Source organism: Oncorhynchus masou, unplaced genomic scaffold (genome assembly GCF_036934945.1).
Source record: "Oncorhynchus masou masou isolate Uvic2021 unplaced genomic scaffold, UVic_Omas_1.1 unplaced_scaffold_2117, whole genome shotgun sequence".
Taxonomy (NCBI): domain Eukaryota; kingdom Metazoa; phylum Chordata; class Actinopteri; order Salmoniformes; family Salmonidae; genus Oncorhynchus; species Oncorhynchus masou.
In genome coordinates, this window is record NW_027008596.1 from 3,778 (window position 1) to 20,000 (window position 16,223).

The window sequence follows — 16,223 nt, forward strand, 5'->3', positions numbered from 1 at the left end:
AGTGATAGGTAACCTGTCCTTGACTTATCATTCATGCTGCCAGTGATAGGTAACCTGTCCTTGACTTATCATTCATGCTGTCCGTGATAGGTAGCCTGTCCTTGACTTGTCATTCATGCTGTCAGTGATAGGTAACCTGTCCTTGGCTTGTCATTCATGCTGTCAGTGATAGGTAGCCTGTCCTTGACTTGTCATTCATGCTGTCAGTGATAGGTAACCTGTCCTTGACTTATCATTCATGCTGCCAGTGATAGGTAACCTGTCCTTGACTTGTCATTCATGCTGCCAGTGATAGGTAACCTGTCCTTGACTTGTCATTCATGCTGTCAGTGATAGGTAGCCTGTCCTTGACTTGTCATTCATGCTGCCAGTGATAGGTAACCTGTCCTTGACTTATCATTCATGCTGCCAGTGATAGGTAGCCTGTCCTTGACTTGTCATTCATGCTGTCAGTGATAGGTAACCTGTCCTTGGCTTGTCATTCATGCTGTCAGTGATAGGTAACCTGTCCTTGACTTGTCATTCATGCTGCCAGTGATAGGTAACCTGTCCTTGACTTGTCATTCATGCTGTCAGTGATAGGTAGCCTGTCCTTGACTTGTCATTCATGCTGTCAGTGATAGGTAGCCTGTCCTTGGCTTGTCATTCATGCTACCAGTGATAGGTAACCTGTCCTTGACTTATCATTCATGCTGTCCGTGATAGGTAACCCGTCCTTGACTTATCATTCATGCTGTCCGTGATAGGTAACCCGTCCTTGACTTATCATTCATGCTGTCCGTGATAGGTAGCCTGTCCTTGGCTTGTCATTCATGCTACCAGTGATAGGTAACCTGTCCTTGACTTGTCATTCTCAGAAGCAATAAACTAACACATGTGGTTTTTGTCATTCAAATGTATTGAGGGACTGATGGTATCGAGGGACTGATGGTATCGAGGGACTGATGGGTATTGAGGGGCTGATGGTATCGAGGGGCTGATGGTATCGAGGGGCTGATGGTATCGAGGGACTGATGGGTATCGAGGGACTGATGGTATCGAGGGACTGATGGGTATCGAGGGACTGATGGTATCGAGGGGCTGATGGTATCATGGGACTGATGGTATTGAGGGACTGATGGGTATCGAGGGACTAATGGGTATTGAGGGACTGATGGTATCGAGGGGCTGATGGTATCGAGGGGCTGATGGTATCGAGGGACTGATGGGTATCGAGGGACTGATGGTATCGAGGGACTGATGGGTATCGAGGGGCTGATGGTATCGAGGGGCTGATGGTATCGAGGGACTGATGGGTATTGAGGGACTGATGGGTATTGAGGGACTGATGGGTATTGAGGGACTGATGGTATCGAGGGGCTGATGGTATCGAGGGGCTGATGGTATCGAGGGACTGATGGGTATCGAGGACTGATGGTATCGAGGGACTGATGGGTATCGAGGGACTGATGGTATCGAGGGACTGATGGTATCGAGGGACTGATGGTATCGAGGGACTGATGGGTATCGAGGGACTGATGGTATCGAGGGGCTGATGGTATCGAGGGGCTGATGGTATCATGGGACTGATGGTATCGAGGGACTGATGGTATCGAGGGACTAATGGGTATTGAGGGACTGATGGGTATTGAGGGACTGATGGTATCGAGGGACTGATGGGTATTGAGGGACTGATGGGTATTGAGGGACTGATGGTATCGAGGGACTGATGGTATCGAGGGACTGATGGTATCGAGGGACTGATGGGTATCGAGGGACTGATGGTATCGAGGGACTGATGGGTATTGAGGGACTGATGGTATCGAGGGACTGATGGTATCGAGGGACTGATGGTATCGAGGGACTGATGGGTATTGAGGGACTGATGGGTATTGAGGGACTGATGGTATTGAGGGACTGATGGTATCGAGGGACTGATGGTATCGAGGGACTGATGGTATCGAGGGACTGATGGTATTGAGGGACTGATGGATTGACCATTAGAAGACATAAGACTGAGACAGATGAGAATGTTTTGTATTCTTTTTTTCATCTATCTGATCTACTGCATTACAATACACAATACAATGTCTTTCCTTGATGTACATAACATTCCATGGGAATCCTTCCCCTTTCCTCTGATATACAACAATGGCCAACGCCGAACCGGCATTTTTCATCACTAGAATAAACAGCAAAAACAAATATTGTAATGAAACATTGTATCAATTTATGTACAGAAATAACGTAATAAATTAACCTCTAGATTTACCCGACCTTCGTGACATTATGCTTTAAAACATTGAAATCTTATAAAACTTGAGACAGGAATACAAGTCAAAAATTGGAAGTGGATTTGTCCTTCTCTGAGCATTCAGGCTGGTTTAAATAAAGTAGAAAAATCTCTCCTTCAGTTCCACTTTTCTGTGATTGTGTTTCTGTGAAAGACATTGGTATTGCACGTAACACTGTTATCACAACTCTTTGATTATTTGTTCTGTGTTGTGTATTGTCAGTCTTTTATGACTGTGTGGAGTACTGAAACGTCCATGATGCTACTGATGCAAGTCCCTGGAATCTCTTCAATGGTGCTCGAATCCATCTCCTCTTCTCTCCATGTTGTCTTCAATACATCACTGTGGTTTTCAGGAAGAGTCTTCCATCTGAGAAACAACAGGTGAAAAACAAAGATGATGAGCAACGATAGTCAACTAAGATGATGAGCAACGATAGTCAACTAAGATGATGAGCAACGATAGTAAACAAAGATGATGAGCAAAGATAGTAAACTAAGATGATGAGCAAAGATAGTCAACTAAGATGATGAGCAACGATAGTCAACTAACATGATGAGCCAAGATAGTCAACTAAGATGATGAGCAACGATAGTAAACTAAGATGATGAGCAACGATAGTCAACTAAGATGATGAGCAACGATAGTCAACTAAGATGATGAGCAACGATAGTAAACAAAGATGATGAGCAAAGATAGTAAACTAAGATGATGAGCAACGATAGTCAACTAACATGATGAGCAAAGATAGTCAACTAACATGATGAGCAACGATAGTCAACTAAGATGATGAGCAAAGATAGTCAACTAAGATGATGAGCAACGATAGTCAACTAACATGATGAGCCAAGATAGTCAACTAAGATGATGAGCAACGATAGTAAACTAAGATGATGAGCAACGATAGTCAACTAAGATGATGAGCAAAGATAGTCAACTAAGATGATGAGCAACGATAGTAAACTAAGATGATGAGCAAAGATAGTCAACTAAGATGATGAGCAACGATAGTCAACTAAGATGATGAGCAACGATAGTAAACTAAGATGATGAGCAACGATAGTCAACTAAGATGATGAGCAAAGATAGTCAACTAAGATGATGAGCAAAGATAGTCAACTAAGATGATGAGCAAAGATAGTAAACTAAGATGATGAGCAAAGATAGTCAACTAAGATGATGAGCAAAGATAGTCAACTAAGATGATGAGCAAAGATAGTCAACTAACATGATGAGCAAAGATAGTCAACTAAGATGATGAGCAACGATAGTCAACTAAGATGATGAGCAACGATAGTCAACTAAGATGATGAGCAAAGATAGTCAACTAAGATGATGAGCAAAGATAGTCAACTAAGATGATGAGCAACGATAGTCAACTAAGATGATGAGCCAAGATAGTCAACTAAGATGATGAGCAAAGATAGTCAACTAAGATGATGAGCAACGATAGTCAACTAAGATGATGAGCAAAGATAGTCAACTAAGATGATGAGCAAAGATAGTCAACTAAGATGATGAGCAACGATAGTCAACTAAGATGATGAGCCAAGATAGTCAACTAAGATGATGAGCAAAGATAGTCAACTAAGATGATGAGCAACGATAGTCAACTAAGATGATGAGCAAAGATAGTCAACTAAGATGATGAGCAAAGATAGTCAACTAAGATGATGAGCAAAGATAGTCAACTAAGATGATGAGCAAAGATAGTCAACTAAGATGATGAGCAAAGATAGTCAACTAAGATGATGAGCAAAGATAGTCAACTAAGATGATGAGCAAAGATAGTCAACTAAGATGATGAGCAAAGATAGTCAACTAAGATGATGAGCAAAGATAGTCAACTAAGATGATGAGCAAAGATAGTCAACTAAGATGATGAGCAAAGATAGTCAACTAAGATGATGAGCAAAGATAGTAAACTAAGATGATGAGCAACGATAGTAAACTAACATGATGAGCAAAGATAGTCAACTAACATGATGAGCAAAGATAGTCAACTAACATGATGAGCAAAGATAGTCAACTAACATGATGAGCAAAGATAGTCAACTAACATGATGAGCAAAGATAGTAAACTAAGACGATGAGCAAAGATAGTAAACTAAGACGATGAGCAAAGATAGTAAACTAAGACGATGAGCAAAGATAGTAAACTAAGATGATGAGCAAAGATAGTCAACTAAGATGATGAGCAATGATAGTAAACTAAGATGATGAGCAAAGATAGTCAACTAAGATGATGAGCAAAGATAGTCAACTAAGATGATGAGCAAAGATAGTCAACTAAGATGATGAGCAAAGATAGTAAACTAAGATGATGAGCAAAGATAGTAAACTAAGATGATGAGCAAAGATAGTCAACTAAGATGATGAGCAAAGATAGTAAACTAAGATGATGAGCAAAGATAGTAAACTAAGATGATGAGCAAAGATAGTAAACTAAGATGACCAAAGATAGCAAACTGTATATATAAATTGTTTTCTAGGGCCTCTTGTCTGTTGTCTGTTAAAAACGCTCTTTGGAAAGATTTATTACTGCATGTAAGTTATGCAAATGATGTCTATGCAAATACATCAGGAGGACAATTAAGACAGCCATTAATTACGGGGCCTTGCTCTTTTTTTTGCTTCACTGACATTAAATTAAATTTCCCTTTTAACTGTTTAGATGTTTGATCTGCTAACAAAGAGGAGCAAGTCCCTGTCGGGGAACTCTGCAGCAGAGAGAGAGAGGGGGTAGATGGGGTCCGTGGGGGACTGGAGCAGGAGAGGGGGTAGATGGGGTCTGTGGGGGACTGGAGCAGGAGGAGGGGTAGATGGGGTCTGTGGGGGGACTGGAGCAGGAGAGGGGGTAGATGGGGTCTGTGAGGGGACTGGAGCAGGAGAGAGGGGGTAGATGGGGTCTGTGAGGGGACTGGAGCAGGAGAGAGGGGGTAGATGGGGTCTGTGGGGGACTGGAGCAGGAGAGATGGGGTCTGTGGGGGACTGGAGCAGGAGAGAGAGGGGTAGATGGGGTCTGTGGGGGACTCTGCAGCAGGAGAGAGAGGGGTAGATGGGGTCTGTGGGGGACTCTGCAGCAGGAGAGAGAGGGGTAGATGGGGTCTGTGGGGGACTCTGCAGCAGGAGAGAGGGGGTAGATGGGGTCTGTGGGGGACTCTGCAGCAGGAGAGAGAGGGGGTAGATGGGGTCTGTGGGGGACTCTGCAGCAGGAGAGAGAGGGGGTAGATGGGGTCTGTGGGGGACTCTGCAGCAGGAGAAAGAGGGGTAGATGGGGTCTGTGGGGGACTGGAGCAGGAGAGAGAGGGGTAGATGGGGTCTGTGGGGGACTGGAGCAGGAGAGAGAGGGGGTAGATGGGGTCTGTGGGGGACTGGAGCAGGAGAGAGGGGGTAGATGGGGTCTGTGGGGGACTCTGCAGCAGGAGAGAGAGGGGGTAGATGGGGTCTGTGGGGGACTCTGCAGCAGATGAGAGAGGGGGTAGATGGGGTCTGTGGGGGACTCTGCAGCAGGAGAAAGAGGGGGTAGATGGGGTCTGTGGGGGACTGGAGCAGGGAGAGAGAGGGGTAGATGGGGCCTGTGGGGGACTCTGCAGCAGGAGAGAGAGGGTAGATGGGGTCTGTGGGGGACTCTGCAGCAGGAGAGAGAGGGGGTAGATGGGGTCTGTGGGGGACTGGAGCAGGAGAGAGGGGTAGATGGGGTCTGTGGGGGACTCTGCAGCAGGAGAGAGAGAGGGGGTAGATGGGGTCTGTGGGGACTGGAGCAGGGAGAGAGGGGGTAGATGGGGTCTGTGGGGGACTGGAGCAGGGAGAGAGAGGGGGTAGATGGGGTCTGTGGGGGACTCTGCAGCAGGAGAGAGAGAGAGGGGGTAGATGGGGTCTGTGGGGGACTGGAGCAGGAGAGAGAGAGGGGGTAGATGGGGTCTGTGGGGGACTCTGCAGCAGGAGAGAGAGGGGGTAGATGGGGTCTGTGGGGGACTGGAGCAGGAGAGAGGGGGTAGATGGGGTCTGTGGGGGACTCTGCAGCAGGAGAGAGAGAGGGGGTAGATGGGGTCTGTGGGCGACTCTGCAGCAGGAGAGAGAGGGGTAGATGGGGTCTGTGGGGGACTGAGCAGGAGAGAGAGGGGTAGATGGGGTCTGTGGGGGACTGAGCAGGAGAGAGAGGGGGTAGATGGGGTCTGTGGGCGACTCTGCAGCAGGAGAGAGAGGGGGTAGATGGGGTCTGTGGGGGACTGAGCAGGAGAGAGAGGGGGTAGATGGGGTCTGTGGGGGACTGAGCAGGAGAGAGAGGGGGTAGATGGGGTCTGTGGGCGACTCTGCAGCAGGGAGAGAGGGGGTAGATGGGGTCTGTGGGGGACTGAGCAGGAGAGAGGGGTAGATGGGGTCTGTGGGGGACTCTGCAGCAGGAGAGAGAGGGGGTAGATGGGGTCTGTGGGGGACTCTGCAGCAGGAGAGAGAGGGGGTAGATGGGGTCTGTGGGGGACTGAGCAGGAGAGAGAGGGGGTAGATGGGGTGTACTGTCGTTCTGATACACAGAGCAATGAGAGCATCTGAAACACCTTCGTAACAGATACGAATAGTATTATACGCTCAACACTCAACTATTAAAAACTGTTTATCAATTTGATTGCTGCTCCACAGACCAACGGCGTTAGTTCAACTCAACATAAACACCCGGACATTTAGGCAACGAGGATAAGGATGGATGAGCCATTCAGAAGCTGCCGTACCTTGTATCGCTGCCTCTGCGTCAGTCCTGCCGTTACCTTGGTTACCGTTGTCTACTTCCTGGGTCAGTGAGTCTGATCGGAGGGTAATGATGACGGAGAGGCAGGAGTTTAGTCATTAATTATCACACCTGATTACTAGTGAATGAGAAGGAAAAGGGCGATACATTCATTTTCATAAAGGAACATAAATGACAACGTCAAACTGCACCATTAAGTCAAAATTAAGAATAAAGAGTCAAATGTAAATAAAATGTACAAACTTCTATTTATTTTTCACCTTTATTTAACCAGGCAAGTCAGTTAAGAGCAAATTCTTATTTTCAATGACGGCCTAGGAACAGTGGGTTAACTGCCTGTTCAGGGGCAGAACGACAGATTTGTACCTTGTCAGCTCGGGGGTTTGAACTTGCAACCTTCTGGTTACTAGTCCAACACTCTAACCACCAGGCTCCCCTGCCGCCTCTACACTCTAACCACCAGGCTCCCCTGCCACCTCTACACTCTAACCACCAGGCTCCCCTGCCGCCTCTACACTCTAACCACCAGGCTCCCCTGCCACCTCTACACTCTAACCACCAGGCTCCCCTGCCGCCTCTACACTCTAACCACCAGGCTCCCCTGCCGCCTCTACACTCTAACCACCAGGCTACCCTGCCACCTCTACACTCTAACCACCAGGCTACCCTGCCACCTCTACACTCTAACCACCAGGCTACCCTGCCACCTCTACGCTCTAACCACTAGGCTCCCCTGCCGCCTCTACACTCTAACCACCAGGCTCCCCTGCCGCCTCTACACTCTAACCACCAGGCTACCTTGCCACCTCTACACTCTAACCACCAGGCTACCCTGCCACCTCTACACTCTAACCACTAGGCTACCCTGCCACCTCTACACTCTAACCACTAGGCTACCCTGCCGCCTCTACACTCTAACCACCAGGCTACCCTTCCGCCTCTACACTCTAACCACTAGGCTACCTGCCGCCTCTACACTCTAACCACCAGGCTACCCTGCCGCCTCTCCACTCTAACCACTAGGCTACCTGCCACCTCCACACTCTAACCACTAGGCTCCCCTGCCGCCTCTCCACTCTAACCACTAGGCTCCCCTGCCACCTCTACACTCTAACCACTAGGCTCCCCTGCCACCTCTCCACTCTAACCACTAGGCTACCTGCCACCTCTACACTCTAACCACTAGGCTCCCCTGCCGCCTCTCCACTCTAACCACTAGGCTCCCCTGCCACCTCTACACTCTAACCACCAGGCTACCCTGCCGCCTCTCCACTCTAACCACTAGGCTACCTGCCACCTCTACACTCTAACCACTAGGCTCCCCTGCCACCTCTCCACTCTAACCACTAGGCTACCTGCCACCTCTACACTCTAACCACTAGGCTCCCCTGCCGCCTCTCCACTCTAACCACTAGGCTCCCCTGCCACCTCTACACTCTAACCACCAGGCTACCCTGCCGCCTCTCCACTCTAACCACTAGGCTACCTGCCACCTCTACACTCTAACCACTAGGCTCCCCTGCCACCTCTCCACTCTAACCACTAGGCTACCTGCCACCTCTACACTCTAACCACTAGGCTCCCTGCCGCCTCTCCACTCTAACCACTAGGCTCCCCTGCCACCTCTACACTCTAACCACCAGGCTACCCTGCCGCCTCTCCACTCTAACCACTAGGCTACCTGCCACCTCTACACTCTAACCACTAGGCTCCCCTGCCGCCTCTCCACTCTAACCACTAGGCTCCCCTGCCACCTCTACACTCTAACCACTAGGCTCCCCTGCCGCCTCTACACTCTAACCACTAGGCTAACTGCCGCCTCTACACTCTAACCACCAGGCTACCTGCCACCTCTACACTCTAACCACTAGGCTCCCCTGCCGCCTCTCCACTCTAACCACTAGGCTCCCCTGCCACCTCTACACTCTAACCACTAGGCTCCCCTGCCACCTCTCCACTCTAACCACTAGGCTACCTGCCACCTCTACACTCTAACCACTAGGCTCCCCTGCCGCCTCTCCACTCTAACCACTAGGCTCCCCTGCCACCTCTACACTCTAACCACCAGGCTACCTGCCACCTCTCCACTCTAACCACTAGGCTACCTGCCACCTCTACACTCTAACCACTAGGCTCCCCTGCCACCTCTCCACTCTAACCACTAGGCTACCTGCCACCTCTACACTCTAACCACTAGGCTCCCCTGCCGCCTCCACTCTAACCACTAGGCTCCCTGCCACCTCTACACTCTAACCACCAGGCTACCCTGCCGCCTCTCCACTCTAACCACTAGGCTACCTGCCACCTCTACACTCTAACCACTAGGCTCCCCTGCCACCTCTCCACTCTAACCACTAGGCTACCTGCCACCTCTACACTCTAACCACTAGGCTCCCCTGCCGCCTCTCCACTCTAACCACTAGGCTCCCCTGCCACCTCTACACTCTAACCACCAGGCTACCCTGCCGCCTCTCCACTCTAACCACTAGGCTACCTGCCACCTCTACACTCTAACCACTAGGCTCCCCTGCCGCCTCTCCACTCTAACCACTAGGCTCCCCTGCCACCTCTACACTCTAACCACTAGGCTCCCCTGCCGCCTCTACACTCTAACCACTAGGCTACCTGCCGCCTCTACACTCTAACCACCAGGCTACCCTGCCGCCTCTACACTCTAACCGCCAGGCTCCCCTGCCGCCTCTACACTCTAACCACCAGGCTCCCCTGCCGCCTCTACACTCTAACCACTAGGCTACCTGCCACCTCTCCACTCTAACCACTAGGCTCCCCTGCCGCCTCTCCACTCTAACCACTAGGCTACCTGCCGCCTCTACACTCTAACCACTAGGCTACCCTGTCGCCTCTCCACTCTAACCACTAGGCTACCCTGCCGCCTCTACACTCTAACCACTAGGCTACCCTGCCGCCTCTACACTCTAACCACCAGGCTCCCCTGCCGCCCCAAGAGAAAAGTGAATGTAAACGGTGACGTAGCCTGGAGACTTACCACAGAGGGCTCTGTCTGCCGCTACAGTCTGCTGCAGAGTCTGCTCAGCATGGTCTCTCAGTTTACACTCAAACTGCAGAGCCTCCTGAAGTTTCCTCTTACTCTTCTTCTCTTTCTTCAGACGCTTCTGGATCAGCACTGAAAATACACACAACAGTTGAGAATTGTGAGGAATTGCAGTGCTTGTTTTTAGGGCTCACCGGAAACAGAGATGAGTAGTATGGTGTGCCGGTGGGTTGTGGGTAATGTAGTGTAGTGTCCAGTGTGTTGTGGGTAATGTAGTGTTAACCGACCTCTTTTTTTCTGCTCCATGGTGAGCTGTCTCTCTTAGCTCCCTCTCTCTGAACAGTTCACTGTGGGTAATGTAGTGTAGTGTGCAGTGTGTTGTGGGTAATGTAGTGTAGTGTGCAGTGTGTTGTGGGTAATGTAGTGTTAACCAACCTCTGTTTTTCTGCTCCATGGTGAGCTGTCTCTCCAGTGTCTCTCTGAACAGTTCACTGTGGGTAATGTAGTGTAGTGTGCAGTGTGTTATGGGTAATGTAGTGTAGTGTAGTGTGCAGTGTGTTGTGGGTAATGTAGTGTTAACCGACCTCTGTTTTTCTGCTCCATGGTGAGCTGTCTCTCCAGTGTCTCTCTGAGCTCCCTCTCTCTGAACAGTTCATTGTGGGTAATGTAGTGTAGTGTGCAGTGTGTTGTGGGTAATGTAGTGTAGTGTAGTGTGCAGTGTGTTGTGGGTAATGTAGTGTTAACCGACCTCTGTTTTTCTGCTCCATGGTGAGCTGTCTCTCCAGTGTCTCTCTTAGCTCCCTCTCTCTGAACAGTTCACTGTGGGTAATGTAGTGTAGTGTGCAGTGTGTTGTGGGTAATGTAGTGTAGTGTGCAGTGTGTTGTGGGTAATGCAGTGTAGTGTGCAGTGTGTTGTGGGTAATGTAGTGTTAACCAACCTCTGTTTTTCTGCTCCATGGTGAGCTGTCTCTCCAGTGTCTCTCTGAGCTCCCTCTCTCTGAACAGTTCACTGTGGGTAATGTAGTGTAGTGTGCAGTGTGTTGTGGGTAATGTAGTGTTAACCAACCTCTGCTTTTCTGCTCCATGGTGAGCTGTCTCTCCAGTGTCTCTCTGAGCTCCTCTCTCTGAACAGTTCACTGTGGGTAATGTAGTGTAGTGTGCAGTGTGTTGTGGGTAATGTAGTGTTAACCAACCTCTGTTTTTCAGCTCCATGGTGAGCTGTCTCTCCAGTGTCTCTCTGAGCTCCCTCTCTCTGAACAGTTCATTGTGGGTAATGTAGTGTAGTGTGCAGTGTGTTGTGGGTAATGTAGTGTAGTGTGCAGTGTGTTGTGGGTAATGTAGTGTTAACCGACCTCTGTTTTTCTGCTCCATGGTGAGCTGTCTCTCCAGTGTCTCTCTTAGCTCCCTCTCTCTGAACAGTTCACTGTGGGTAATGTAGTGTAGTGTGCAGTGTGTTGTGGGTAATGTAGTGTAGTGTGCAGTGTGTTGTGGGTAATGTAGTGTTAACCGACCTCTGTTTTTCTGCTCCATGGTGAGCTGTCTCTCCAGTGTCTCTCTTAGCTCCCTCTCTCTGAACAGTTCACTGTGGGTAATGTAGTGTAGTGTGCAGTGTGTTGTGGGTAATGTAGTGTTAACCGACCTCTGTTTTTCTGCTCCATGGTGAGCTGTCTCTCCAGTGTCTCTCTGAGCTCCCTCTCTCTGAACAGTTCCATCTTCAGCTCTGACTTCTCCGTCTGCACCTGCTTGTCCTGAGCACGCGTGTTGTCGATGGCAACCTTCAGCAAGCCCTGCTTGGAGGGCACAGAGTAAGACACACATCAAGAGGCTGTTACACTAAATCCATACATCACTGTAGTGTGTAGTCTGTGATCCCCAAGGTGATCCCCAGGTGATCCCCAAGAGACACAGTTAGAGAGATGAGATGAGGTGATCCCCAAGACACACAGATAGAGAGATGAGATGGAGCCCAGAGACACAGATAGAGAGATGAGGTGGAGCCCAGAGACACAGATAGAGAGATGAGATGGAGCCCAGAGACACAGATAGAGAGATGAGGTGGAGCCCAGAGACACAGATAGAGAGATGAGGTGGAGCCCAGAGACACAGGTCGAGAGATGAGGTGGAGCCCAGAGACACAGATAGAGAGATGAGGTGGAGCCCAGAGACACAGGTCGAGAGATGAGGTGGAGCCCAGAGACACAGATAGAGAGATGAGGTGGAGCCCAGAGACACAGATAGAGAGCTGAGATGGAGCCCAGAGACACAGATAGAGAGATGAGGTGGAGCCCAGAGACACAGGTAGAGAGCTGAGATGGAGCCCAGAGACACAGATAGAGAGATGAGGTGGAGCCCAGAGACACAGATAGAGAGATGAGATGAGGTGGAGCCCAGAGACACAGATAGAGAGATGAGGTGAGGTGGAGCCCAGAGACACAGATAGAGAGATGAGATGAGGTGGAGCCCAGAGACACAGATAGAGTGATGAGATGAGAGTGGAGCCCAGAGACACAGATAGAGAGATGAGATGAGGTGGAGCCCAGAGACACAGATAGAGAGATGAGATGAGGTGGAGCCCAGAGACACAGATAGAGAGATGAGGTGAGGTGGAGCCCAGAGACACAGATAGAGAGATGAGATGAGGTGGAGCCCAGAGACACAGATAGAGAGATGAGATGAGGTGGAGCCCAGAGACACAGATAGAGAGATGAGGTGAGGTGGAGCCCAGAGACACAGATAGAGAGATGAGGTGGAGCCCAGAGACACAGATAGAGAGATGAGATGAGGTGGAGCCCAGAGACACAGATAGAGAGATGAGATGAGGTGGAGCCCAGAGACACAGATAGAGAGATGAGATGAGGTGGAGCCCAGAGACACAGATAGAGAGATGAGGTGAGGTGGAGCCCAGAGACACAGATAGAGAGATGAGGTGAGGTGGAGCCCAGAGACACAGATAGAGAGATGAGATGAGGTGGAGCCCAGAGACACAGATAGAGAGATGAGATGAGGTGGAGCCCAGAGACACAGATAGAGAGATGAGATGAGGTGGAGCCCAGAGACACAGATAGCGAGATGAGATGAGGTGGAGCCCAGAGACGCAGATAGAGAGATGAGGTGGAGCCCAGAGACACAGATAGAGAGATGAGGTGAGGTGGAGCCCAGAGACACAGATAGAGAGATGAGATGAGGTGGAGCCCAGAGACACAGATAGAGAGATGAGGTGAGGTGGAGCCCAGAGACACAGATAGAGAGATGAGATGAGGTGGAGCCCAGAGACACAGATAGAGAGATGAGATGAGGTGGAGCCCAGAGACACAGATAGAGAGATGAGATGAGGTGGAGCCCAGAGACACAGATAGAGAGATGAGATGAGGTGGAGCCCAGAGACACAGATAGAGAGATGAGATGAGGTGGAGCCCAGAGACACAGATAGAGAGATGAGATGGAGCCCAGAGACACAGATAGAGAGATGAGATGGAGCCCAGAGACACAGATAGAGAGATGAGATGAGGTGGAGCCCAGAGACACAGATAGAGAGATGAGATGAGGTGGAGCCCAGAGACACAGATAGAGAGATGAGATGAGGTGGAGCCCAGAGACACAGATAGAGAGATGAGATGAGGTGGAGCCCAGAGACACAGATAGAGAGATGAGATGAGATGGAGCCCAGAGACACAGATAGAGAGATGAGATGGAGCCCAGAGACACAGATAGAGAGATGAGGTGAGGTGGAGTTACTCATCCAGATGTGTGATAACAAACTGTGAGTAGAGAAAGAAGATGCAGCCTCCAATATCAAAACATCGTTCAGCAAAACATCGTCACCATTACACCTTCTGGGACGATTCAGTCGAGAACAGAGAGTAGAGCCCCACCTGGATGTTAGTGAGCAGAGTCTCTATTGACGACAGCCCCTCAGGGAAGATAAAGGGCCCGGGGAACCCTGGAGGAAGCTTCTGCCCCGAGAACGACAGCCTCTCATAGCCGTCTCTGATTGGTTCTCTGACTGGCTCTCTGATTGGTTCTCTGACTGTCTGGGTGCTCAGGGAACCACAGTCATCTTGCGAACAGACAAAAGAAAATAGCAGAGAAGTCATCAGAATGCATTTACCGTTGTGTTTGGCTCTTCTGGGGAAAGACAGAGAGAGAGAGAGAGAGAGTGATGGTGATATTAATTATTCAGAACATGCAAAATAGAGGAAGATTGTGATTGGCTGTGTCCACGACTAAACTACAACTGACAAAGTCAAGAAACCACACCCAACCTTTTCAGTGTGGCTCCACTGAAGACACACAGATGGAAACACCCTGTCCTCTGAGTATACTGTAATACTGGGTTCACAGATGTCTGTTCTCCTGCACTACTGATAACTATGTCATGGCCACGTTTAAATCACACACGTTCTCCCTCTTTGTCTTACTCCTCACTCTCACAGATAGACGTCTGCTATCTCTGCCAGTTGGCATAAAGGCAACAGCTGCTCTGTTTCTTTAATTAGTTTCAGTGTCTCTACAGATCAGATTGAGTTGTGTTGTTTAACCTCCTCTACAGATCAGATTGAGTTGTTTTGTTTAACCTCCTCTACAGATCAGATTGAGTTGTTTTGTTTAACCTCTACAGATCAGATTGAGTAGTGTTGTTTACCCTCTACAGATCAGATTGAGTAGTGCTGTTTTACCTCTACAGATCAGATTGAGTAGTGCTGTTTTACCTCTACAGATCAGATTGAGTAGTGTTGTTTTACCTCTACAGATCAGATTGAGTAGTGTTGTTTAACCTCTACAGATCAGATTGAGTAGTGTTGTTTACCCTCTACAGATCAGATTGAGTTGTGTTGTTTACCCTCTACAGATCAGATTGAGTAGTGTTGTTTAACCTCTACAGATCAGATTGAGTAGTGTTGTTTAACCTCTACAGATCAGATTGAGTAGTGTTGTTTTACCTCTACAGATCAGATTGAGTAGTGTTGTTTACCCTCTACAGATCAGATTGAGTTGTGTTGTTTACCCTCTACAGATCAGATTGAGTAGTGTTGTTTTACCTCTACAGATCAGATTGAGTAGTGTTGTTTACCCTCTACAGATCAGATTGAGTAGTGTTGTTTACCCTCTACAGATCAGATTGAGTAGTGTTGTTTTACCTCTACAGATCAGATTGAGTAGTGTTGTTTTACCTCCTCTACAGATCAGATTGAGTAGTGTTGTTTAACCTCTACAGATCAGATTGAGTTGTGTTGTTTACCCTCTACAGATCAGATTGAGTAGTGTTGTTTAACCTCTACAGATCAGATTGAGTAGTGTTGTTTAACCTCTACAGATCAGATTGAGTAGTGTTGTTTTACCTCTACAGATCAGATTGAGTAGTGTTGTTTAACCTCCTCTACAGATCAGATTGAGTAGTGTTGTTTTACCTCTACAGATCAGATTGAGTAGTGTTGTTTTACCTCCTCTACAGATCAGATTGAGTAGTGTTGTTTTACCTCTACAGATCAGATTGAGTAGTGTTGTTTTACCTCTACAGATCAGATTGAGTAGTGTTGTTTTACCTCTACAGATCAGATTGAGTAGTGTTGTTTTACCTCCTCTACAGATCAGATTGAGTAGTGTTGTTTTACCTCTACAGATCAGATTGAGTAGTGTTGTTTTACCTCTACAGATCAGATTTAGTTGTGTTGTTTAACCTCCTCTACAGATCAGATTGAGTAGTGTTGTTTTACCTCTACAGATCAGATTGAGTAGTGTTGTTTTACCTCTACAGATCAGATTGAGTTGTGTTGTTTCACCTCCTCTACAGATCAGATTGAGTAGTGTTGTTTTACCTCTACAGATCAGATTGAGTAGTGTTGTTTACCCTCTACAGATCAGATTGAGTAGTGTTGTTTTACCTCTACAGATCAGATTGAGTAGTGTTGTTTAACCTCCTCTACAGATCAGATTGAGTAGTGCTGTTTTACCTCTACAGATCAGATTGAGTAGTGTTGTTTACCATCTACAGATCAGATTGAGTAGTGTTGTTTAACCTCTACAGATCAGATTGAGTAGTGTTGTTTAACCTCTACAGATCAGATTGAGTAGTGTTGTTTTACCTCCTCTACAGATCAGATTGAGTAGTGTTGTTTACCCTCTACAGATCAGATTGAGTAGTGTTGTTTAACCTCTACAGATCAGATTGAGTTGTGTTGTTTTACCTCTA

At 48.3% G+C, this 16,223-nt stretch overlaps 1 protein-coding gene across 1 annotated transcript in view; it reads right to left on the reverse strand.

Moving 5' to 3' along the window:
- Positions 1 to 2,008: 2,008 nt before the first annotated feature.
- Positions 2,009 to 16,223, reverse strand: part of LOC135532925 (dachshund homolog 1-like) — a gene marked incomplete at its 5' end in the record, with an annotated part of 41,820 nt that continues 27,605 nt past the window's right edge. Inside the window, 5 exons of the mRNA XM_064960356.1 lie at positions 2,009 to 2,642; positions 7,004 to 7,075; positions 10,028 to 10,165; positions 11,673 to 11,820; positions 13,906 to 14,090. Coding sequence (XP_064816428.1) covers positions 2,605 to 2,642; positions 7,004 to 7,075; positions 10,028 to 10,165; positions 11,673 to 11,820; positions 13,906 to 14,090 — 581 coding nt within the window. The remainder of the gene's footprint in view (positions 2,643 to 7,003; positions 7,076 to 10,027; positions 10,166 to 11,672; positions 11,821 to 13,905; positions 14,091 to 16,223) is intronic.